The 23,048-nt window shown below is 52.3% G+C and overlaps 7 protein-coding genes across 8 annotated transcripts; 3 read left to right on the top strand and 4 right to left on the bottom strand.

Annotated features, from left to right (window-relative positions):
* Positions 1-1,360: 1,360 nt before the first annotated feature.
* AAFC00_002263 (uncharacterized protein) lies at positions 1,361-3,136 on the bottom strand (the record flags this gene model as incomplete). Its single annotated transcript, XM_069341557.1, has 2 exons — positions 1,361-1,390; positions 1,466-3,136. The coding sequence occupies 2 exons, from the start codon at positions 3,134-3,136 to the stop codon at positions 1,361-1,363; spliced, it is 1,701 nt and encodes a 566-aa protein (XP_069201642.1).
* A 4,216-nt stretch (positions 3,137-7,352) lies between these two features.
* AAFC00_002262 (uncharacterized protein) lies at positions 7,353-9,186 on the bottom strand (the record flags this gene model as incomplete). The annotated part of the gene is made up of 4 exons (XM_069348503.1): positions 7,353-8,681; positions 8,748-8,857; positions 8,927-9,020; positions 9,088-9,186. The coding sequence occupies 4 exons, from the start codon at positions 9,184-9,186 to the stop codon at positions 7,353-7,355; spliced, it is 1,632 nt and encodes a 543-aa protein (XP_069201641.1).
* A 789-nt stretch (positions 9,187-9,975) lies between these two features.
* On the bottom strand, positions 9,976-10,885 carry AAFC00_002261 (uncharacterized protein; the record flags this gene model as incomplete). Its single annotated transcript, XM_069341556.1, has 4 exons — positions 9,976-10,043; positions 10,100-10,232; positions 10,297-10,563; positions 10,868-10,885. 4 exons carry the CDS (start codon positions 10,883-10,885, stop codon positions 9,976-9,978), a joined length of 486 nt encoding a protein of 161 aa, XP_069201640.1.
* Positions 10,886-11,736: 851 nt separating this feature from the next.
* Positions 11,737-13,798, top strand: AAFC00_002260 (uncharacterized protein; the record flags this gene model as incomplete). Its single annotated transcript, XM_069341555.1, has 2 exons — positions 11,737-12,190; positions 12,246-13,798. 2 exons carry the CDS (start codon positions 11,737-11,739, stop codon positions 13,796-13,798), a joined length of 2,007 nt encoding a protein of 668 aa, XP_069201639.1.
* Positions 13,799-14,657: 859 nt separating this feature from the next.
* On the top strand, positions 14,658-19,906 carry AAFC00_002259 (uncharacterized protein; the record flags this gene model as incomplete). Of its 2 annotated transcripts, XM_069341554.1 has the most annotated exons (5): positions 14,658-14,743; positions 15,022-15,451; positions 15,519-17,133; positions 17,182-19,470; positions 19,527-19,906. In XM_069341554.1, 5 exons carry the CDS (start codon positions 14,658-14,660, stop codon positions 19,904-19,906), a joined length of 4,800 nt encoding a protein of 1,599 aa, XP_069201637.1. The 2 variants fall into 2 exon arrangements, with proteins under 2 accessions (XP_069201637.1, XP_069201638.1); XM_069347993.1 differs by having other exon boundaries at positions 15,519-19,470.
* Positions 19,907-20,389: 483 nt separating this feature from the next.
* Positions 20,390-21,133, bottom strand: AAFC00_002258 (uncharacterized protein; the record flags this gene model as incomplete). Its single annotated transcript, XM_069341553.1, has 2 exons — positions 20,390-21,037; positions 21,104-21,133. The coding sequence occupies 2 exons, from the start codon at positions 21,131-21,133 to the stop codon at positions 20,390-20,392; spliced, it is 678 nt and encodes a 225-aa protein (XP_069201636.1).
* Positions 21,134-21,657: 524 nt separating this feature from the next.
* AAFC00_002257 (uncharacterized protein) lies at positions 21,658-22,331 on the top strand (the record flags this gene model as incomplete). Its single annotated transcript, XM_069341552.1, has 4 exons — positions 21,658-21,676; positions 21,740-21,758; positions 21,856-21,949; positions 21,999-22,331. The coding sequence occupies 4 exons, from the start codon at positions 21,658-21,660 to the stop codon at positions 22,329-22,331; spliced, it is 465 nt and encodes a 154-aa protein (XP_069201635.1).
* Positions 22,332-23,048: the final 717 nt, after the last annotated feature.

The following is a 23,048-nucleotide window of genomic DNA, read 5'->3' as shown; positions in this document are numbered from 1 at the left end:
TGTCGTCCAAGCAAAGTTCTCCCGGTATACTTGTGCTTTCTCGGGGTATCGCTAGAATGGCGAACTGGTTTGGTCGCGCAAGCCGACGATACTCTTGTTGTCCCGTTTCCTCACTCAGAAGTCGTTGCCGTTTTGTGTTACCTTAATCAAAGTGCTTACCTTGTCCCCGTTGAGCCACAACCGCGGTATTGAGAGTCAGGTACAGGTGCAGAGCTGAGAGGATATAATTTCCGAGTGCTGAGGTACAGTGGCCTTGACAAGAGTCTCGCGCGTTGTGGTACAGACAGATGGGGATGTAATCAACAACGGTCCTCGAGTACACATACATCTGGTTACCTTACCTTCTATGCCCATTCGCCAACAGATATCTTTCTCGACCAGGGTTTGAGCTGTCTAGTGCTGCTGGTTCCCCCCTTTGTCGCGCAGACGCGCAGACTGCTGCTCCATTAGCATGTGGTTTGGTGCTACGTCCCGCTCTATCCGCGGAGCAAGTCTTGGGTGAGCGCATGAAGGTCCCTGAATCCCATCTGGGGTGTCGTGTCCTACGTCTCTAACAATATCAATGATTCCAGTGCGATGGTACGCGCCATGTTAGCTCTCCCGGCCAACCTACTCTTCCTTCCACGTGTCGGCGTGTCGATTTGTGGTGATATGCTGGGTAGGTACAAATCCCTACTGTACTACGACTAATTACAATCCTTGACGTGCCGAGTCTCGTTGTAACATGTCACTCAGCTTCGAGAATCTTGACCACCTTTCCAGGCGCTGCACAGTCCCGGCGATCTAAAGCTCTTTCATGCTGCATACCTTCTTTACTAGTGGCGAAGCCGAATAGTATTGGTGAATGTATATGTATATACCTCAAGCGCGACTACCTTGAATGGATATCCAAACACCTATAACGCGAGCTTGACACGTGACTACGCGAGAAGACGTGTTGACATGACGTCACAAGGACCCTGATTCGTCTGGGGTGAACCTGGTCAATTATTTATTTTAGCTCTCGTTTGCTGCATAAGCACTACCTATTGTACTTCTATTCAATACATCGTAAACACAGACATGTTTGGATATCGTCGTCGTACCATCGTGTTTCGACGTTTCTTGTACGTCTCTCGAACTTGTGGAGAACGTACCGCAATATTGAAAGACACATCCACCCATCCATGGGCCTAATCGTCCAAACTCCCTTGATTGGAGCTTCGACAATCGAGGCCATGACCGCCGGACGCCTTGCAATGAACAAAAACGATTATACTAGATATTTTCATAAACACAGCCATACAAGTGGTATACGCCATCTCTTACATAACCTCGTAGGCTGAGGTCAATTGCGGCGAATCAATTGCATCCTCGGCGATTAGTGACGCGGCTTCTTCCAGTAGTATTGCTAGTAACATGTCAGACTACAGAAAACCGAGCGGTGAAGATGGATGAACAAGAAAAGATGGGAGACACGACATACCTTGTGTTGTTTCCTGGTTGCTCTCAAAGGCGGCTTCGCGATGCTCACAGCAGCACGACGGTGCTCGTCAGTGTCCATCTCTGGGACATAGTAGAACTCATCCTCCAGAGCCTTACCAGCAGCGTCCTTGCCTTGGCGACGAATCTCACCTACACATGGGATCCTATCCATCATGCTCTTGACGTGCTCCGCGGACAGTGCCGGCAGGTTGTCAAGCTTCCTTCCACCTTTCATATCCGACGGCAGGTTGTTGAAGATGGTTGACAGAGGTAAGGAGTGTACGCGAGAAAAGGCCAGTTGATTTATCACATGGTTCTTGACGGGCGACGAATCAAGCATAGCCTTGACGGGCGATGCGGTCTTTTGACGAATGGTACTCAATTCGGACGGCATGATGCGTGGTGAGGTGTTGGCATTTAGTGAAGTTTTGAGGGGATGGCGACGTCGATCAGGCGAAGTCGAGGTGAAAGACTCAAAACGCGAGAGAAGGTTTTCACCAAAGGGGCCGAACGAGTGCACGATAGGATCATTCTCCTCGTCATGTTCGGAAAGCTCCTCCGGCTCAGCAGAGCCACTTGTTTCGACTGGGACTGCTCTTGGGGTTTTGCTAGGGGTCGAGGTTTTCGATTGCACAGGAGATCCTCTGCTGATCGGGACAGGTGTTCGCATTCCGGGAAGCTCCTCCTCGTACTCCTCGTCGTCCTCGGGCGTCGCATGGTCTTCATAGACCTGTACTGGCGTACCACTGATGACACCGTCGTCGTTGGCAATGAAGGTTTCCTCGAAACTGGCATCGATGTCGTGGGCATCAGGCGAGGGCGAAATCGGCGACTGCATACTCGGCAGCAATGGTGGTGGACTCGACGCGATCCTCTGGGCAGCTTCGGCACTGGTTCTATTCGTCGGTGAGGCCTCTTGCCAACCCCAATCGGGAGTATCCTCATCGGACGTCGACCTCGGCCAAGCCAGCAGAACACGCGTTTCTTGGACGTCGACCATGATCTGGGTACCCGGCTTCTGCGAAACGAAGCTCTCGCCCTTAGCGAGCTCGACGACAGAACCTTGGTAGTGTATCTTTGCTCCATTCCAACCCACACACTCGACGACGACTTCACCTTGCAATCGAGATCCCTCGGGAGCATGGTAGGTTGCGCGGACATGGACGCGGGAGATGAGACGATTTGCAGACAATTGATAATCGGAAGAATTGCTCGAACGTCCCATGAGAACAGGGTCACCATTGGTGTGGAGGCGGAGGGTTGGAACAGCCCCAAGTGGTGCACGCTCGGATAGGCTGGATACGTCACGTTGAAGCTTCGGACGCGTGACACGCATGTCCGGCGACGAAGGAAGAATGCCAGTCGAAGATGTCGGGACTGGGGTGGGGTAGTATTTTCGGGCGTTGAGCTTTTCGATTATTACCGCGTCGTCTTGGTCTTCTTCGTTGTGTTGGTCGAACTTGCGTTTCATGGTTTTTGGTAGACCGACTGGGGAAGACGACATGCAAGGTTCGAAAGCCGGGAGCAGCGAAGGCCGCCTCGCCGGCTGCGGCTTTTGCTGCTGCTGCTGCTGCCGCTGCTCTTGAGAAGAGGGAGCGCAAGAAGAAACAGAGGAAGAACACGTAGGGAACATGCTTCCTCTGACTCCTCTTCCATTGTCAAGCTCGTCCATGGTTGGCTTGGCTTATGAAATACCTGCGAGCATGCGTGAATCGTGAGTGTGTACGCTTGGTTCCGTTCTGCTGCTGCTGCAACTTTGGACACAGTCGCGTCTTTGATTCCTGCTACGCCGGATCTGCAAGCTATGATAGACAAGGCAGGTTGAGCGGTCAAGTCAATTAGTTCCTCGAAATTATATCCCCACCGCCTTTCTCGATCACTGTGTCCGGGCAGGAAGTGCACACACACGCGACGGTGTACAAGACGGGGAATACTCGTCAGCGAAGCAGATCCCCGAACTGAAGGATATATAAGGAGCGTGCAAGCTTCTCGCCCTTGACGGTCAAGGACTATGAATAAGACAAGAAAGAAAGATACTCGGTCCTTCAGACGTGTAATAAAAAGAGGGAAGGGAAAAAAAGAGAGAGTGTTCAATGCTTTCAATCTGGAATGAAACGAGGTTTCTCTCTCTCTGGGCCCTCCCAAGGCCCGCCCAAAAGTCGCGAATGCGTGAGCGCGTCGCGCGTTTTACCCTTTGCTTCTCACACACACGTCCTTAAAGGCAAGCCCCGGGGCGGGTCAGCGGCCGTACTGTATTTATGAGCCGTGACGATCGCCAAGGCAAACTTTCTTTTCTCGAGTAATATGGTTATACAGAACAATCAATTCATTCATATATGTAGGAGCTAGACTTGCAAGAAAAGCATATGTATCACTATCTCATGGCAGCAAAGTGAGAATATAGTCATTTGTTTCTTATGAGGGCTTTAACCAATCGCTGCATGAAACTGGTTAAACAAGTCTCGGGTTCTGCCTGCATGGGTTAATGCAAAGCACAAACCCTTTGCATTAGTCGAGTCGGCTTTCACCAGCAGAGCAGATGCGAAATGCCGCTCACCACCAGCGAGTAAGCGCTGGAAGACCCAACGAACGCATTGCCGATGTCTATTCGGAAAACCATTCATACGCGCTGTGCCCTCTCTGTCTCCGGTAGCAATATAGTGAAATGCAATCACAGAAATGGAAAAGGGGCACGTCGACACGATCGAGTCAAAAGAACCTGTCGGGGGAACACGACTCGGCGAGTCGCGAAAAGACTGTTTCTAGTTACCTCAGTTACTTGTCTACATCACGTCACCCACTATTGGCGTTTCTGCGAACAAAGTCCCCGGCCTACTGTACCTTGCTGTACTCGACTGCTGTTGGCTGCTGGTTGGGGTAGTTGTACAGTAGTATCATCGATCCTTCTCACGCGTTTCTTGACATCTGATCGAGGGACTCGCTCGCTTGTGATTCCGATCTTTTTATGATATCACGGCTGGCTTTGGATCGGCTGATGGACCTTTTTTTTGGCTGCTACTGTATGACTACTCAAACATTGTTCACCTATTCTGAGTAGAAAAGATACAGTAGCATGCACAATGCCTCCCCGTCAACATTCATTTTCGAATGAATAAAGCAAAGATATGAATTTGTAATACAGTACATGCATTGCATTCATCACACCTCGATCTTACCTTGCTTCACAATCTATACCTGACCTGACCGTACCATATACAGACCTTCTTCTAGTTATCCTACAGTGCTGTGCAGTATGATGCTGCAGTGTGATACCCTGTGTCCAAACCTGCTTATTCTGTTTCCTTGATCCACGAGTCCACTTACGCCAGCTATCCAGCCAGCCAGCTAGTTGACTAAGATAACCAGCCCAGCACGCAAGCCTAGCAAGCAAGTCAGCCAGCTAGCCAGCCACCTCTCGCTTCGGCTTCGCTTCAAAGTTGGGGCAAGAGAAAGCCCATTTGTAGTCCTTAGTCCTCTTATCTTTGCTTTGCCTTCCATTGTTTTACTTTGCATTTCTCCCTACTATTCTTTGATGGGAGCATAGCGTTTGGATGTCATAGAGCTTGGAGGGAGTGTGCGCTCAACGTTTTATATAGCTACGGTAGCGATCTGTACTCGCGCCGTAGTAGTCGATGTAGTCGATGTAGACCAAGGCAGGCAAAGTACGATACGCAAGAGAAAGCTACACGAACAGCGCATATCACCCTCCCTCTCTCCATCCATTAAATATGAACCATTACCCTTTGCAAGTAACGAGTTACTCAGTTGCTCCTCCTTCGTGCTCGTCTACATGAGAACCGAAGAGCTAGTGACCATCAACTATTTGACCTGCTCGAGGTTTCTCGTCGTCGCGTACCTCGTAAAGTTGACATGGTCGATACGAATGATTCAGCTATTCATTCTACCGCTCGATCACACAGTAGTTCTCGTTCGCGAGCGTCGCATATCTTACCAACTATTCCATCACGTCACTGTATTTACCTTATCCAAAGCCAAACACGAAACAAGCGAGTGAGTGGTAATCTCATAATATTGCGCCGGTGGGCTGTGCGTGTATAATAAGTAGCGGAGACAGAGACGAGCATTAAACCATGGAGGGTTGTGGTTGGTTTGTGATTCGTAGTAGTGGTAGACAATGGGGATTTGGGTTTGGACGGTGGGTAAGGCCTTCGTCGGTGTAGTCGTTTGCGCATAGGGTAGGTTTTTTTTTGCTGTGGTTGTGGTTGTGTGGTACTCTTGTCGCAGTTTGGGCAGAAATTGCAAAGTATTCAAGATTAAGCTGGGCGACTCGTCGTAGTGATCGGGAAATCCAATGCGATCCATATGCACATTCGTCACAATCACCAATGGACAAAAAAGAGAAGAGGATCATCATCTTTTTTTTTGCTTCTTTTTTTCAATCAAAGCGGGAGAACGTGATGACATTTCTGATGAGCTAATAAAATCACTACTCTCAGATCATGAAACTTTCCCAAACGCCTTCTCCCATAACCAGCAGCAGCAGCAGTGAAACGAATAGTTTACTTGAGCTTCTTCTTGGGGCGGAGCTGGTTGGTGTGACCGCACTTCTTCTTGCGGCAGTTGGTGGCTCTTGGGGGAAGACGGGCCTGTGACGGACAGTCAGGATTTGAAAAACTTGATGCCGCATTGGGTTTGCGACGGTGGCCTGGCGAATGATAGGCTCGCCAATGAAATTTAAAACTTACGTAGCACTTGCGGCAGATCATCTTGTCGCAGTTGTACTTGGAGGCAAGGGCCTTGAGCGAAGGTTCAATGATACCACCACGGAGACGGAGGACAAGGTGAAGGGTGGACTCCTGCAGAAGGGGAACCACGTTAGTCTAGATTCTTCTTTCCTTCGACAGCGACCCGGACAGATTTTTTGGTTTTTCCAATCCGACGTGACCCATCGTTTTCACCAACAAAGTCATCTCGAATCCCGTCTCTTTCATCTGCCTTGTTTTTCGTCTTTCATCTCCAATGCGGGCGGCGTACCTTCTGGATGTTGTAGTCGCTGAGGGTACGGCCATCCTCGAGCTGCTTGCCAGCGAAGATCAGACGCTGTTGGTCTGGGGGGATTCCCTCCTTGTCCTGGATCTTGGACTTGACATTGTCGATGGTGTCGCTGGACTCGACCTCAAGGGTGATGGTCTTGCCCGTAAGGGTCTTAACGAAGCTGTGAAGGGATTGCTGTCAGACAGAGATTCCTTGAGTGTCAAGGGGCGCAAATATTCGTTCGACCGCTGTCGGGACAAGTGGGTTTTTCGTCGGTGGGGATAGGCTTACATCTGCACTGTTGGAGAGGATACAATGTCAGCGATAGTCGTCCATGATACGTATGCGCGCTCAATACTCACTGGTTGCGGTTCCTCGGGTCGTCTGAAGGTCGTCGGTCACGGATTCACAAAGAGTGTGTCTGTCGAAGTTCAAAATCAGTGAAGTGGGAGCTGGTCCAAGCGTCCGCTTAACGAGTCCGATTCTCCGTTCCTGCACTTCACGCACCCCACTCACGTCAGAACCCTGACAACAGCCTACCTTAGGTATTGTATTGTACTGTAATGTACCCTACCGTCACTGATAGAAAGATACTAATAGGTTCAGAGATATTGCATGTTCTTCAGATAAATGTTCAGATGACTCATGTTGAGATTTCGATTTGCACAGTAAGTACTGCTTGACGACTTGGATGCACTGGTCCAGTCGCAATCACTACTAGATTTGATTCGTCGCATTGAATAGTGTAGGATCTCTCCTGTGATGTAGTTCCCATCACGCACAGAAAGCCAATCAGATGCGAGACACAGCATCGTACAAGTTCCTTCCTTGACAAAAGGGCATTTTCTCTGACAATACTGTAGTTGCCACTGGCTTTAGATATAACAGCACCATTACCCTTCCACCATATGAGAACTCTGGTCAGCTTTGCGAGCTTTGGCCTCCAAGTCCTCGATCCTTTTCTCCATTGTGAAGACCGCACGAACAAGAGAGTCGAGCCCAAGTCCGGACACCTTGGCAGCTTCTTTGTAGAACTCTTCAGCGTAACCCGAAAGTTCGTTAACCGATCTGAAGCGCTTGTAGTGACTGCCAGGCCGTTGTATGACCTCTCCATCTCTCATCGTATCGCCATCCTGTCTGACCCGTAGCGGCTTCAGCGCAGATTGGACCTCCTTGATGCGATCTCCTCGTAAACGAGTCAAATCATCCGAGACCTGTTCCTCTCGAGCCTCTTGCTCAGTTTCACCTGGCGCACGATCTATAGGGAAGTAGCGAAACATAGCGCGCCTGAACTCTGCTTCTTTGCTAGCACGTCCATGCTCGCGAACATGCTCAACGGCGAATGTGCTTCCATACCAGTCCATGTAGTCATCAAGCTTGTCATCCGACATCTCCAAAACATCGCTTTCTGATATCCGCAACGCATCTTCATAGCCAAGACGCTGCGTGTCTTTTTCCGACTGCTCGTGCTGCTCTCGTGATGATGTCCAGATGGACCAGTCCATAGCTAGTGCCGCGAGTTCTGTAGGCTTTCTAGGATACCGTTTTCCCCCGTCCATGGGAAAGAGTAGCTTCGTTGCGACCACGATCAGAGACATGAGCTTGGCCTCGGCGAGTCTCAGCACAAGAAACCTTGCTGGTCTCCGTTGACCTTCGACCTCGTAGTCGAAGTGGACGTCGATCAATTTGGCAATTCGTAAGACGGCGGCATACACCTCTAATGGTAGTGCCAAATCGCCCATCCATCGATATAGTAGCAGAATATGGTTCAGCGGAGGCACGCGCATGCCGAAACTTGAGCTGTAAGCGGTAATGTTATCTATGACAGCTTTGTGCAGACTGCTAGCCTTGAGGATGTTCTGAGGATCTAGGGCCTGACTGAAGTTGAAAGGCAACCTCAACTTCATGGAAGGCGAGAGCGTAGTCACCGCTCTATAGTAGATCAGATCGCCGCTCGCGATCCATTGGTGATAATCATTGACGGCAACTGGAAGGCGAAGCAACAGAGATCCAATGTAGCACAAGCTAACAGCATCGACGAGCTGAGGGATTGCATCAATCTTACTCCTTCGAGACTTCCGTTTGGTGCTGGCATCGGTAGCTTCGGCTTCAGATTGAGAACTCCATAGCTGGGAGCTATGCTCTGCTTCGCTCTCGGACTCGTAAGTTGCTCGTGACTGCAGTGTCTGAAGGCGTAGAGCCCAGAGGTCACGAACCATAGTCTTATCATATTAATTCGTCAGCGCAGATCACCTAGTGGATTATATAGGCTTTTGCACAAGAAATACCTCAAATTCAACCGGAAAGCTTTTCACAGATATCAACCAATGGACCTGCTTCCAAAGGACAAGCTGAAAGCACAGCAGGTAATGCTCGAAAGCGCGCTTGCCAGTCAGAGCTTTGTGCAAAGAACAATCAGCGAGTATTCACAAAAGGCGCAAGTCAGTTTGATGATTGTTTAGCTCACCTGTATCTATCGCCTCCTCTTCTTCTCCTAATCTCCTGGCTTTCCGACCGAATTGCGGCGCGCCTTCATTCTCTTCGGCGAATTGTGTTCCCCTCTATGGAAGCAAGATTTTGATCAGAACATGATTCCACAATGAAAAGCCGCAACTTCGTATGTCTTACAGAAAGCTGTCTATGACCCTCGGAGCAATAGGTGTAACCATCATCGCCCACGCGAAAAGAGGTAGAGCCGCAATTGCCCGACTCGCACTCAAAGTCCATCTATGTCTTTTTCAATGCTGCGTGATTCATGATGGAATCACGCCGTGTCCAGTCCGACTGTGACGTGAGACAAGCTGGTGGCGGGGTTTAGATGGAGTGTTGTGAACGCTGGAAACGTGCCAGAAAATATCATGTGAGAAATGGGGGGGTTTGGGCTTCACATTCAGTCAACGATTTCCCACCGGATGCGCTACCTAAGGCATTTCACAAGTACAGGCACAGATCTGTTTTCGAGACAACGTAAGACGAGTATGAACCAATGGCTGTGGTCATGCCCGCTTGAGCTTAGACTACTACGTATCTTATGGAAATTACCCCTCACCTCGACATTGATGTGCAGAAGCTGTTTGAGGTACAGTCGGCACAGCCAAGTACAGCGGAGCTATAGCTTCTTATCACATATCATATCATGCACGTAGGCACGCAGAGCCTCACATATACAGAGTGCCGTCGTACGAGCTTGGTATAACACCAAATAGGGCATGTCTATTGGGAAAAAGGATCTGCATTGACTAGATTTTATGAACCATGGCTTCGTGACAATATATTGTCTGAGCGAGCACGAGATTGGCTCGCTGTGAAAAAGACGGCAAGGTGAGAACTACCATTCAACCTCGCCGAGATTGAGAACGAGAGCGAGATCAGACGCTATTCTTCGCATCACTACAAAGAATAAATCGCACCCAAAAAGTCGAGACTGGGGCGATTGTCCGAGGATTCTCGTTCCGCGTAGAGGCAATGGCGCAAGAGCGTTTTTTGTCTCCAAAAAAGAGATTGTATGCAAATCATCTAAGACTTGGGGGCCTCCTTGGCGTCAATGCAAGCCTCCTCACCCATGGCAGTGAGAATGATGACGTCTGTAGAGTCAATGTTAGCTATTTGGCTGCTCTTCTTCTCGGACTGCATGACTTACTGGTGTCCTTCTCCTGCTCCTTGAAGAGCTTGTTGATGCGCTCGCCAATCTCACCGTCGGGGATCTTGACGTCGTCCTTGGTGGTGCCATCGTCGTGCATGAGCGAGAGGAAACCGTCATCGGTAACATCGAGCTAGATAGGCAGCGTGTCAGCGAATTCTGTCTGCGAAAGAGTAGCTTCTTCAGTAAACACTCACGAGCTGGTACTCGCGACGGTAGACGTTGGGGACATCCATGTTGTGGGTGGAGGGAGAGAGATCTTCAAGCTTCTTGCCGGTGAAGATGTCGATGGCGACCATGTGGACCTTGGCGTGACCGTGCTTGCCGGTCTTGGAGGTGGACATGTCGACAATCTTGCAAGGGCGGCCCTTGATGACGACGTGACCGTTCTTCCTCAGAGCAGAACACTGCATGGGGAAGGTGGTGGAAGCGCCAGCATCGGCGGAGTCGAAGGTGTGCTCGTGCTACAGAGATCGCAAGTTAGTTGGTGGTGCATGATGGTGATGGTGATGATGGACATGTCTGTCGCTTCTCGATGGGTCTGGCGCTCGATGAGATGGGAAAGGGCTGAGTCGAGGCGAGGCGAGGCGGTGGTGCGTGGTTGCGGTGCGGTGAGTTACAGTGCGCAGCAGCGCCGTGGCGCCCAATCTGGCCGTGTCGGACTCGCACCTCCCCTCGCAAAGACTTGAGGTGGGCACAAGACAATACAACATTGGCAATCGAGCGCATTTTGGACGAAGACAAAGGGGGGCACGAGATATAACATACCTGTGCGTCGTCGGCCATTTTGAAGATCTCTTGAGGGGTTGAAGAGGGGGTTGAAGTAGAATGGGAAAAAACTGGTTTTAGCGATGAAGAGAAGTTGAAAGGGCAAAAGCGTCGAGATCACAAATTTACTCTTCTGAAGCTGTGAAAGTGACCAGTGCGGAGCATTGGAAATAGCGAATGGCAAATCTTGACCCCACCTTGAGTTGCCAAGCCCCAGGCTGACACCCGAGATTGTTCCGTCCTTGCAATTCACTTTTACTGCATTCTGCGCTTACCCTGCAATCCCTCGCCCTTACTGTGGGCCATTCACTGCTGTGGTCCAGCCTGGGCTAGCTTAGTGTAAGCTACAAGTAGCTTTACAGCTTGTTGTACAGTGCCAAGACAGTCACTTGTACTGTACTGTGCGACAAGCTGCGGACTCGACTTCGGACTCGACTGCGTGGAGCAACAGCCAGAGCCAGAGCCAGAGCCAGAGCCAGAGCCAGAGCCAGAGCCAGGCTGCACTTGGCTAAGAGGGCGGGCTCGAAGGGGGTACAGTACCTGGTGGGGGAACGAAGCTACTTGTACTGTACCTCATCATTGTACTGTACCTTGCACTCAGGGACCGACCCTTTACTCCAGCAGTAGTGGTACCGTGCTATCGTACGTGCTGTGAAGCATAGATGCCCCCGGACTGGCGTTGTTATCATCTCGCATCTTCGATCCCCTTCATACCTTTGTTTGTAAATAATAATGCCCACTGTACAACTGTACGAAGCGACGTCTGATCAGAAAACGGAAGACCCCGTGATTCATAATAGATCTAGACATCTCACACGACAATACCAGTAATCAACATAGACGTCAATATATAGGTTTACATACATGGCATGTGGTTGAATCGCTACAGTGGGCACTCGTCGCCTGCGACATCAGCCTCACCACTACCACAACGACGACCCAGTCATCTCGGCCCAAACTCCTCTCCGAACAGACCAGGACTCTCGCCGCGAGCATCCACCTTGTCGCTTCTGACCAATGGCTCGAGCGACAGCCTTCCCCGTGAGGCGAGGCAGCCTAACGCATCTAGCTTGAGGAATCAATTGGATGCGCCGACCACTGACGCCTCTCCCGACCCTGTGGATGTACTCCGAGATATCCTTGGACCTTCCTTCGCCGGCAATGCGCAGGAGGATGACACTCGCTCCGAATCGCAACAACGTCAGGAGCTCATCGACCAGATAGATTTTGGACAATTAAGCTTGCAAGAATTTGTGGACACGCAATCTGTCACGGCCCCTGCGCAGCAAGACGAGCCGGAAGATTCGCAGTCTTTTCAAGAGTGTATGTACGCGACCATCCTTACCCCTTGCGAATTTCCTACTCAGAATCCGCCCAGACGAAAAGGAGAAGAGCAAATTTGAGGACCTGCACCAATCCATCTCAGCGTGCGACGAGGTCTTGAAGTCGGTCGAGACGTATCTGCACAGTTTCCAGGCCGACCTCGCCGCTGTGTCTGCCGAGATCGAGACGCTGCAACAACGCTCCGCCTCGCTGAACACCAGACTAGAAAGCCGCAAAGACGTCGAAAAGCTGCTAGGACCCGAAGTCGACTCCCTAAGCATCGCTCCTGCTACTGTTCGCAAAATCACCGATGGACCCATTGATGATGCATGGATCAAGGCGCTGGCCGAATTGGAGAAGAGGGCCAAGATAATCGACCTCAAGACAAAGTCCGGCGCAGACTCCAAAGGCGTGTCAGACTTGAGGCCCTTGATTGGCAACCTCAAAGACAAGGCCACCGAGCGTGTCCGGGATCATGTTGTCACGCAGATCAAGGCTCTACGAGCTCCAGCAGTCAACGCCCAAGTGTTGCAGCGTAATGCTTTCCTGCGCTACAAAGATGCCTTTGCCTTCCTGTCCCGAGATCAGCCGCAATTGGGCGAAGAGATCAGCAAGGCTTACATCAACACTATGAGATGGTACTATCTACACCACTTCACGCGGTATAAAAGCTCGATAGAAAAGCTTCGGATCCATGTGATTGAAAGAACCGAAGCATTAGCCAACGATGACGCCACCAAACGGACGGGCATGCTCGGAGGGTCGAAGCCAGCCACCGCACCGCACGATGCCTTCTCGCTCGGTCGTCGGATGGATATACTGCGCAGCACGGCGACACATGCTATGACCTCGAGCGTGGCGGAAGAGGACAGGTCGACGCACTATCTCGAAGTGCCATTCCGCGCCTTCAATTTGGCGCTCGTTGATAATGCCTCTGCCGAATTCTCGTTTTTGACGGAGTTCTTTGCAAAGCAATCTTTCCATGCAGTCAATCGCATGTTCACTGAGATATTCGAGCCCACACTGGCGCTAGGTTACGCGTTGACCAAGCAGCTCATCGATCCCAATGCAGACGCTCTTGGTGTGCTGATATGCGTGCGGCTCAATCAACACTTTGCATTCGAACTACAGCGGAGAAAGGTGCCTTCACTGGAAGGATACATCTTCGGGACAGGCATGTTGCTATGGCCTCGCTTCCAGATTGTCATGGACATGCACTGCGAGTCGCTCCGACGTCACACAACTGCCCTGGCCGGAAAGCCAGTTGGATCAGCGTTGAGTTTGACGAGCTCTGCAAACCCACAGTCGATTGCACCACATCCCATAACTCAGCAATTCGCAATCTTCACTCAAGGTATACTGGCGCTCAGCGGTGAAGCCGGTGACGACGAACCCGTGCATAACAGTCTCGGCAGACTACGTAATGATTTTGAGGCGTTTTTGCTCAAGATGAGTAAAGGGTTTGCAGAGGTCAAGAAAAGGGAAAGATTCCTTGTCAATAATTATTCGCTTGTCAGTGCGATCGTCGCAGACACGACGGGAAAGCTGGCGGAAGAGGTCAAGGGCCATTTCGCACAGAAGTGCGCAGAGTATTCTGGTCAGAAATAGGTCAGAAGAGTTTTTTTGTTCTATCACTCAGACCATGCGTCAGCGTTCAGACAACAAATCTATTGCTACCTTAGTCAATATACTATAGCTATATACCGTACACGTGTAGTATGAGTGTTGTGCTGCTGTATTCTGTGCACAACAGTCCTCAGTACTCCACAACCATGACGTCCAGTCGCATCGCGTAATAAGCCAGCCACGCTAAGGGCGTCGCGTGTCTTGTTCGGTCATAGCGGACGCCTCCCCATTAGTGCAGAAGGAGGCAAGCGAGTAATGTTATTTGTAGCTGTGCTTGTACAGTAGCTCAAGTGGCTAAAATGCTGCAAGCCGACGCTGAAGTTGCACACTGTAACAGTGGTGAAGACCATCAGCCGAGCCCATTCATGTCAAACAAATAAGCTGAGATTCTTGTCCACTGCTGAAATACGGTATATTGTACTATAGTAGAAGGTCTGATACAAGGTCTGATGAAGGGTACAGTAGAGAGGTGTGTTTTCTTGATCAAAGTGCGCGGTGGATGGATGATGAAAGACAAGCTTTGATCGCTGGCGGGCTCAGAAAGCGCCAAGAAGCTCGCCGTGGACTCTTCCTTCTCTCTCTGTCCGTCGTGAAAGCCACCAACCACGCAAGTCGTAAACCGTCAAAAGAAGCAAGCGCGTACCATTTTTTGCATTCAGAACCGCATCAGCAGGTCAACTCCAGCAATCCAGAAGAAATATCCCGTCTTCATTCAACAAACTCGCGTCAGGTTGGAACAAATTTCCAAAAAAAAAAAAACCAAAGACAATCGTATCAATCCACAAAACAGGCTTGTCCATTTCCGCAAAGAGACATCGACAGCAGCTTGACTTGAATTGAAATGGCACCCCCAAGCACATTCGCCTCCGCCGCAGCGGGCATCAACTCACCAAGTACTCCCTTACGCCCCGAGATCAGTGGCGATCGGTATGTACATCTGTTTTGCGTGAAGCTCGGCCTCAATTTCCCAGGTCCTTTGCTGCGCTCATGTCTCGTCGCCTTTGTTTTTATTCTCCCCCCTCCTTCCTTGTGTTGCTCGAATTAGCCCCTTCCGAATCGAGACATCACCAGCCATTCCGCATGCGTGCGCTGGCTGAGAGCTTCTTGATCACTTATCTCATCGACCCTATTTGCACATATCCACGCAACTCATGACATGCTCGCCACTGCCATCATGTACATGACATGTCTAACAAGCTCGACAGAGCACCTCGCCGAACGAATGGCCTCACACAAACCTTCCGCCGTCCGTCCCTCGCCACAACCGCCCCCAGCTCAAATGCGCTGCCTCGAGAAAGCAACACCACTACCACCACCGCCGCCTCCTCTACCAATGCGCCTGCCGCTGTGTATGTTCCGCCGCATCGTAACGGCTCCTATGTAGACACGCGCTACTCCAAGAACCAATTACTCGACCTCTTCAGAGCTCAGGCGGACGGCGCAGGCTTGGACGAACTAAACCCACTCTTCATGCCCGGCTGGGAGCCCGGAGTCACCAACGGACAGTCGTCGGGAGCCTGGAATCGAAGAGACGACCAAGGGAAGGATAATGTGCCTGGTCCCGAAGTATGCTGGGATAAAGATGGCTCTGTCGCGCCTATTGGATTGGTAGACATGGACGACGAGGAGAAGGAGGTTTGTCTTGATCATGCTTTACCTCTTCTCTTGCAAAGAAGCCCTCCGGGCTAACTGACACGCATAGGTCTTTACATCTGTCAATTCTCCCTTGAAACCACCCACCCAGGCCTCCAAAGAGGCCACTGCAGCAAGAGAAGGAACAAACCGCAAGGTCTCCGTGTCTCAGGTCACCACCCCAGGCGCATTTGGAGTCAACTCGCCCAGTACTTCGACTCGTCCCGGAGCTCGACGACAGCAGACCCAGGAAGCATATCCCTTTCCCAACTCGCCTTCTGTCTCCAAGACTTCCCGCGATGATCCTCGCGCCGCCTCACCCCCTCCTGCTCTTACCCGTAGCAGGACAGATTTCAAGGACCAACCCGCTGGAATCAAGACCGACACTGCCGAGGACAGGCCTGCCGAAGAGTCCACCGATGCCACGCGCACGCCCTTTGGAACGCTGAAACGGGCGCCTACCGGTCCCTTGAGTGCAGGTGTAGGTGGTCCGTCATCACCCTGGGCCTCCAGTCCGCAGACCGGTGCTGCCTTTTCTCCAATGGGCGCTTTTGGCAACTTCGCCGTCGGAGCCAATGTGCCTGGAGCAGGAACACCTACCGACAAGCGGCCTGGCTTAGCTGGTGGGAGAGCTGAGAGCCGCTTTAAAGGTCTCATGTCTAAGGAGACGGCCGACGAGGGGCGCTCACTGACCGAGAAGCCATCTCTCGGCAACATTGGAGGTGCAGCCTGGCGCGCATCGGATCAAGCCCAGACCCATCTTCCAGAGGAGCCCGAGGAGGACGACATCCCTACCGGAAGCGCAGCTTTAGGTGGGGGCGACGATTCCCCTGTGCACGAACGCGACCGTCCCGAATTTGGAAACATGGGCACTCCGAGTCGCCAACCCTCGCGTGACAAGTTTGGTTTCGGCGCCTTTGGTATGACTTCGGACCCATCTACCTTCCGTGGCCTTATGCAGCACCAGCAACAGCACGAACAATACCATGGTACTCCTCAGCCCCGCGCCCAGCAGCACCAGCAACAGGGTCAGACCGGCAACGAACCAATGAGCCCAACCGACACCAATCCTTACAAGAGCCCCGAACAGCATGGAGCGGATCCGGACGATCTTGACAATGGCAGTCCAGACATGAAGACTTCGCACTTGCCGGGACTTGGTGGTTTCATGGGCGAGTCAATCTCTTCTATGGGCGGCTTCAGTGCTGGCATTCCTAACCTTGGTAGGGCTCCGGCCGCGCCTCCCAGCGATCGCAGCCAGACTTCCAGTGTTGGACCGCAACGAGGCTTTCAGGGTTTGAGTGGCTTGGGCGGTTTGGGAGCACTGCCAGGTCTGGGTGGATCGTCCACATGGGGCTCGGGTCAGGGCTCCATCGGCACTCCTACCCGCGAACGTCCCGGTCTGGCCACCAACTTTGGAGACAACGTCTTTGGCTCGGGTGCGGAGATTCAATCGCCAAGCTTGGCAGGTCTGGGTCACAGCAACTTCTTTGGCAACACTCCTGGCGCCGGTCGCGGACCTAGCAGACTCGGCTCCTTCCTCCCTGCTGGCATGCAGGAGCAGATCAGATCTGCCTCTAGCATGCAACACTACGGAGAGGAGGGTTCGGAGCACGGAGAATACTCCAATTCAGGCGGACCTGCCCGGGACACAGATAGTCCATTCAGGGCGCAGGCTGGATCAAGTGAGCTTTACAATACCTTTCCTGACCGAAATCGTGCTGAACTTCCAGATATCCCATTCGGGCAATTCGGCACGTCAAACGCTCAGACTCCCTCCATCGCCTCGGCCGGCCAGGATCCGATCGGCGCTCGCTCGATCCCGCCTCCAGCAGTCAGCAGCTCTGCGAGCAACCAGCCACCAGCTGCTCAACAGAAGACCATGGTCATGCCGGATAGGATGAGATGGATCTACCGCGATCCGCAGGGTAACACTCAGGGCCCGTGGTCTGGTCTGGAGATGCACGACTGGTACAAGGCTGGATTCTTCAGCCCTGAGCTTCTGGTCAAGAAGTACGAGGATCCTGACTATGAACCTCTGGCCCAGCTCATCAGGCGTATTGGTAACAGCCGTGAGCCTTTCCTCGTTCCGCAGATTGGTATTCCCCACGGCACTTCTACGGTCAACCCACCCGCTGCATGGAATGGTCCTTTGGCGACACCAGCCTCCGGAGCTCAGCCACCATTCGCAAACAGCTTCCCGTCTTTTGGCACTACCTTGACTGCTGATCAGCAAAACGCTCTCGAGCGCCGTAAGCAGGAAGAGCAGTACCTCATGGCGCGTCAGAAGGAGCACCTTGCTCAGCAGCAGATTGCACAGAAGTTTCAGCTGCAGGGCCAGTATGGTATGTTGCCTCAGCAGCTGCACCACCACTCGAGCGCGCAGAGCCTCCACAGCCAGCCCAGCTTTGGAAGTATCACTTCGCCATCGTCCTATCAGCCCGCGGCTCACCCTGGACCTGCGCAAGGCTCTCAGAATGTCCCTGGTTTCTTTGACAACTCCTTCCGCAATGGTCCGATCGGCGGTCTTGGTGCTGGTATCGGTGGCGGTCTCAGTGCCGTGGGCGCCGGTGTCGATATGCTCGGCAACATCAGAGAAGAGGAACTGCCTGGTATGCTTGACAGACTGAACATTGGTAGAAGACAGCAGGGTGCCTTTGGTGGCATTGGGCAACCGTTGCAACACGATCAGCAAGTAGCTCAGATGTTGAACGACCGCCAGAGATTGCAGCAAGAACAGACCCAGAAAGATGCTGCTCAGCGGGTCCGTCAAGACCAGCCTGCCGGCAACGAGAGATTTCAGCAATTCCAGGGCCTTCAGCCTGAAGCTCAGGCTGACCCTTTTAATGTCGCATCCGAAGGCGTTATCGGCAAGCCTAGCGCTCCACAGACTGAGCAGCAGCAACAACAACAACAACAACAACAACAGTCTGACGATGCCCAGAGCCAGCAACAGGCCGAAGAGCGACAAGACGAACAGATCGCCAAATCGATCGAGTCGGCGCTCGGTGCGGAAGAGTCTCAGACTGAGCACACTCAGCAGACACACCAGCCCCAGGAGCAGCTCTCTTTGACCGAACAAGTTCAAAAGGCACAATCTGCCAAACAGTCACCTGTTCCGCAGTCAGTATGGGCAAAGGTCGACACCACTCTGCCTCAGCCATTCCCCCAACCATTCCCTCCCGCTCCTTCGCAGTCTCCTCTTCCGGCTCCTGCTGCCCAGCGCAATCGCTCTAACATGGCTGATGCGCTCCACGCTGAGTCGAGGTCGCGCTCCCAGACACCTTCGGTCGACACCCCGAGCGCCTCGATCGCACCCTGGGCGAAAGAGCCTGCCGAGGCTCCCAGGGGACCTTCTCTCAAGGAGATCCAGGAGGCCGAGGCCAAGGTCGCTGCCGAACAAGAAGCTGTCGCAGCGGAAGCCCGTCGCGCCGCTTTGGAAAGAGAGCTCCTCGCTCAGGCTCAAAACATTGCACCCGCACCTGGTCTGCCATCCAGCTCGACCTGGGCGAGCGCCAATGCGTCTCCCGCCACTCCTGCCTCTGCGACTGCATCTGCTTGGGCCAAAGCAGCGACCAAGCCAGCTGCCACGCCAACATCAACCAAGACTCTTGCTCAGATCCAGAAGGAAGAGGAAGCGCGCAAGAAGCGCCAGCTTGCAGTCGCAGCTGCTGCTGCTCAGGCCAACGCTACTGCCACTGCTGCAGTCCATCAGGCAGCAGTGGGCAAGCGATATGCCGATCTCGCCGGCAAGACAGCCTCTCCAAGCCCCAGCCCAGTCATTGGTGCACCAGGCGGTGCCTGGACCACAGTAGGCGCAAGCGGCAAGGTCAAGACTCCCGCTCCTGCGCCCACACCTGTCGCATCACGAGCGGTTAGTGCCGCTGGTGTTCCTGCAGTCAAGAAGCCTGTAGTCACCAAGCCCACCACGAGCGGATCTGGCGTCACGGTCAACGCAAACGAGGAATTTAAGAAGTGGGCTGTCAACGAGCTCAAGCATGACCTGCAGAAGGGCACTCAAGGTAAGATTTCCCTCTTTCTTCTCTATTTCACTTGACTAACCATTCTCTCCCAACAGCCGAAGATTTCGTAGCCAACCTTCTCGCTTTGGGCAACGAAGCGGAAATCGTCATGCACGCGGTGCACTCGATGACATCGACCATCGACTCTCGCCACTTTGCAGAGGAGTTCCTGCGCCGCCGCAAGCTCGCCGACAAGGGAATCGTCGACACGACCACCAAGTCCAGCAGTAGTCCTGCGAACGCCGGTGCATCATCGACTGGCGGCTGGTCTGAGGTTGCCAAGAAGGGACCTTCTTCCGCGAATGCTGCAGGTGCCGCTGCTGGTGCCGGTGGTCTCGGCGGCGGATTGAACAAGGGCTTGGGTCTCGATGAGGGTGTTGTGGCAGCTGGGAGCTTCAAGGTTGTCGCTCCCAAAAAGAAGGCCGGCAAGAGATGATTGGATGGCTTTCTGGCTGAGTCGTGCGTTTGGTCTGTAGATCCCGAAGGGGATGTGTGATTAGATGATGCAAGAACACGCTCATTACTGAAGAACAATATTGTGCCAAGCCTGTGATCCCACCTTCTTCATAAGATAGATGAAAGCAAGTGGTGGAAGCTGGAGTTGAGTGAATTATCGCTCATCATTCAGTAATTTACTAGTATGAAATGGATTGCTATTTCCATTAGACCTTACAAAGAACAATAATGCACGTGAAAGAGAGAAGAGACAATGTGCATTGAAGGGAGACTTCTGTTAAATAAAATAAGGACGGCGACCGTAAACACATTTCCAAAAAGTCGATCTAGCCTCGAATACATAAAATGGAAGGAATGAAGTGCATGAAGGAAAAGGGTATGTGGTCGACGATCTGCCGACAGATGATGAAAAACGCCCTGGATGGAAACTCCGCCTAAAAAAGGAAAAGGAAGCCTCTCAATCTCACAAGCTCGCCCAGAACAAATCGGCGTAGAAAAAGCGATGGAACTTGGGATCGATGTTAACGACCGTGACATGTCCGCCTGTGCCCGTCGTCGATGCAGAAGTAGCAGGCTCTGCATGAGCTTCAGCAGCGGCGGCGGCGGCGGCATCGCCATTATCCCGCCTCACGACCGCGCGCCTGACCTCCTCCTTTTCCAGATCCCATTCACACTCGATGCCCAGCGAGCGATAAACCTTCAGACGCAGCACGTTCTCATCCTCCCTGTCCCGCGTCTCCTGATCGACGAAACTCCCGCCCTCGACGCCCTCGTCGTCGAGTCTTTGTAACTGCTGCTTCAACACTCTGCTCTCGGCCTCTAGACGCTCGGCCTCGATCTCGGCGTCCGAAGCCGCTTTTGCGATTCTGAATTTCTGCGTGTCGAGCGACAGGATCAGAGAGGCGTGTGCGGCTGGGTCGTGGGTTGAGATTGAGGATTCGTGCTGGGTGCGCTTTGAGGCGAGGGTTCGTTGGAGAGAGGAGAGGGTTTGCGTCGCGGATTGCAGACGCAGGTGGCGCGCGGTCTGGAGGGTCGAGAGGGAGGATGTCACGCGGCTTAGGGAGGATAGGTCCGAGGCTGTGTGGAAGTTGTTGGTTGTTTGGCGGATTAGCTGGGCGCGAGGATTAGTTTTTTCTTTTCTTTTTTCTTGCATCTGGAGTGAGAGAGAGAGGTTTACGGTTACGGGGTCTTCGTCGAAGAGAACCATGGTTGCGGTGATATAGAATTGCGATTGTTTTGTGTTTTGGTTGCCGAGTGTACTTGTGGTCGCGAGGTCAGACACTTGTCTTGCGCGGGCGGGGTAATGCCAGATTTGAGATTTTCCGAGTTCTTCTGCCGAGGTTCCCTTGGCTTTTATGCGTGTATCACAGCGTGTATCACAGCGTGTTTGACGAGAGGCGAGAGTTGTGGAATGGTATGGTGATTGTACGGTATACAGAAAAGTAATGTTTACTTGTGCAAACTCGCGGGTAGCAACCAGCTGTGCACGGGCCGCTCGACTCCAACGCAGCTGGACCCTGGAAATGATCTCACTGCTCTTTCCTCTTTCTTGTTCCCGGCGGGCGGTCGGTCGGGGAAGAGGAAGGAGCAGCAGCAGTCGAGGAAGTAGTATCCAGTATCACATGCAACTTGTCTTGGTATCTCAGACAGCCTTTGCCTTGTCCTAAACAGATTGTGGTCACCTCCACTTACTTTCTCTACTCTGTAATAAGAACATTCACAAAATCAATCATGGGTGAACATCTACCATGTAAGCACTCCCTCGCCGCATCCCCTTGTGCAAGTCTGGAAACTAACACTGCAATCCAAACAGACGCCGCAGACGCCGAATCGTAAGCGCCACCCATGAAATGACCATAATAATGCTAGGCAGCAAGAGTCGCAAGCAAAAAGAAGAAAAGCTCTGACTAGACTGTTGTCACAAAATAGACCACTCAAGCCCGCCGAGCTTCAAGTGCTCCGCTCACAGTACGAAAAGGAAGGCGAATATGTGTCGCTACAGACCAAGTTCAACTACGCCTGGGTGAGTTTCTTTGCTAGCGAGCTCCCGAAGTGAAGCTGAACACAACAAGGGTCTGATCAAATCCACACAACGCTCCGAGCAACAAGAAGGCGTGCGCCTCCTCACAGAAATCTTCCGCTCCTCCCCCGACCGCCGACGCGAATGTCTCTACTATCTTGCACTGGGCAACTACAAGCTAGGCAACTACTCCGAGGCGAGACGGTACAATGAGCTGCTGCTGGATCTTGAGCACAACAACCTGCAGGCGCAGAGTCTCAGAGGCTTGATCGACGACAAGGTTGCCAAGGAGGGTCTCGTGGGTGTCGCTATTGTCGGTGGACTGGCTGTTGCTGCGGGTGTTGTTGGCAGTCTGTTGTTCAAGGGGGCACAGCGAAGGAGATAGGGGGGTTGAGGCGAGATATGACCATCAAGTTGTTGATCAGGTCTTGTTTTCAACGGAGAGTTTGTTCTTGGATATATATGAATCACTCCATTTCTTCTCGATTTGCCTTTCACTTCTCATGACGTCTTTATAGGCTGTCCTGACTACATTACCCTACGGCAACGACTATAGCAGACACAGCAGTGATCGAGTATATGTCGATCACGAACGAGAGCTACAGCATGATATGATAGACAGGGTCGCCCTCCCCCGCGAAATGGACTTGCATGTCTGGAACACGTGTGGCTGAAGCACTTGAAGCAATATCTAGTGGCGCAGCAGCAGCAGCAGCAGAAGAAGCAAACGCGCCCTCGGTAAAACGTCAACGTCGTGTTTCGAGAGTGGGAGGCGGATCGGGGATTACTCTTATTGCGTGTGAGAGGTGGCTCGGGTGGATACCGCTGTTGGGAAAAACCCTGGGACGTCATGTGCGTGGCTTCTACTTCTATTGTATTCCCTTCACTCGGGAGGGAGTCACTCTGCGGCAGGTGATTCATATTCTTACCACTTTTATTATGATATCCCGATTATCAACACCACCTCAAACCTACAGAGTGTCTGCTGATGTGTGATACCTAAGCTTTATTTTTATTTCCCCAAGGCTAACCGCATAGCTCCAACCTCTCGTCTTTCCCTTTTTTCTTGTTTCTGATTGTCCTTTATTACCCTGCCTTCCAA

The sequence above is a fragment of the Neodothiora populina genome, assembly GCF_041146345.1.
Source record: "Neodothiora populina strain CPC 39397 chromosome Unknown canker_contig_14, whole genome shotgun sequence".
NCBI lineage: Eukaryota > Fungi > Ascomycota > Dothideomycetes > Dothideales > Dothioraceae > Neodothiora > Neodothiora populina.
This window is presented reverse-complemented; position numbering and strand designations above follow the sequence as displayed.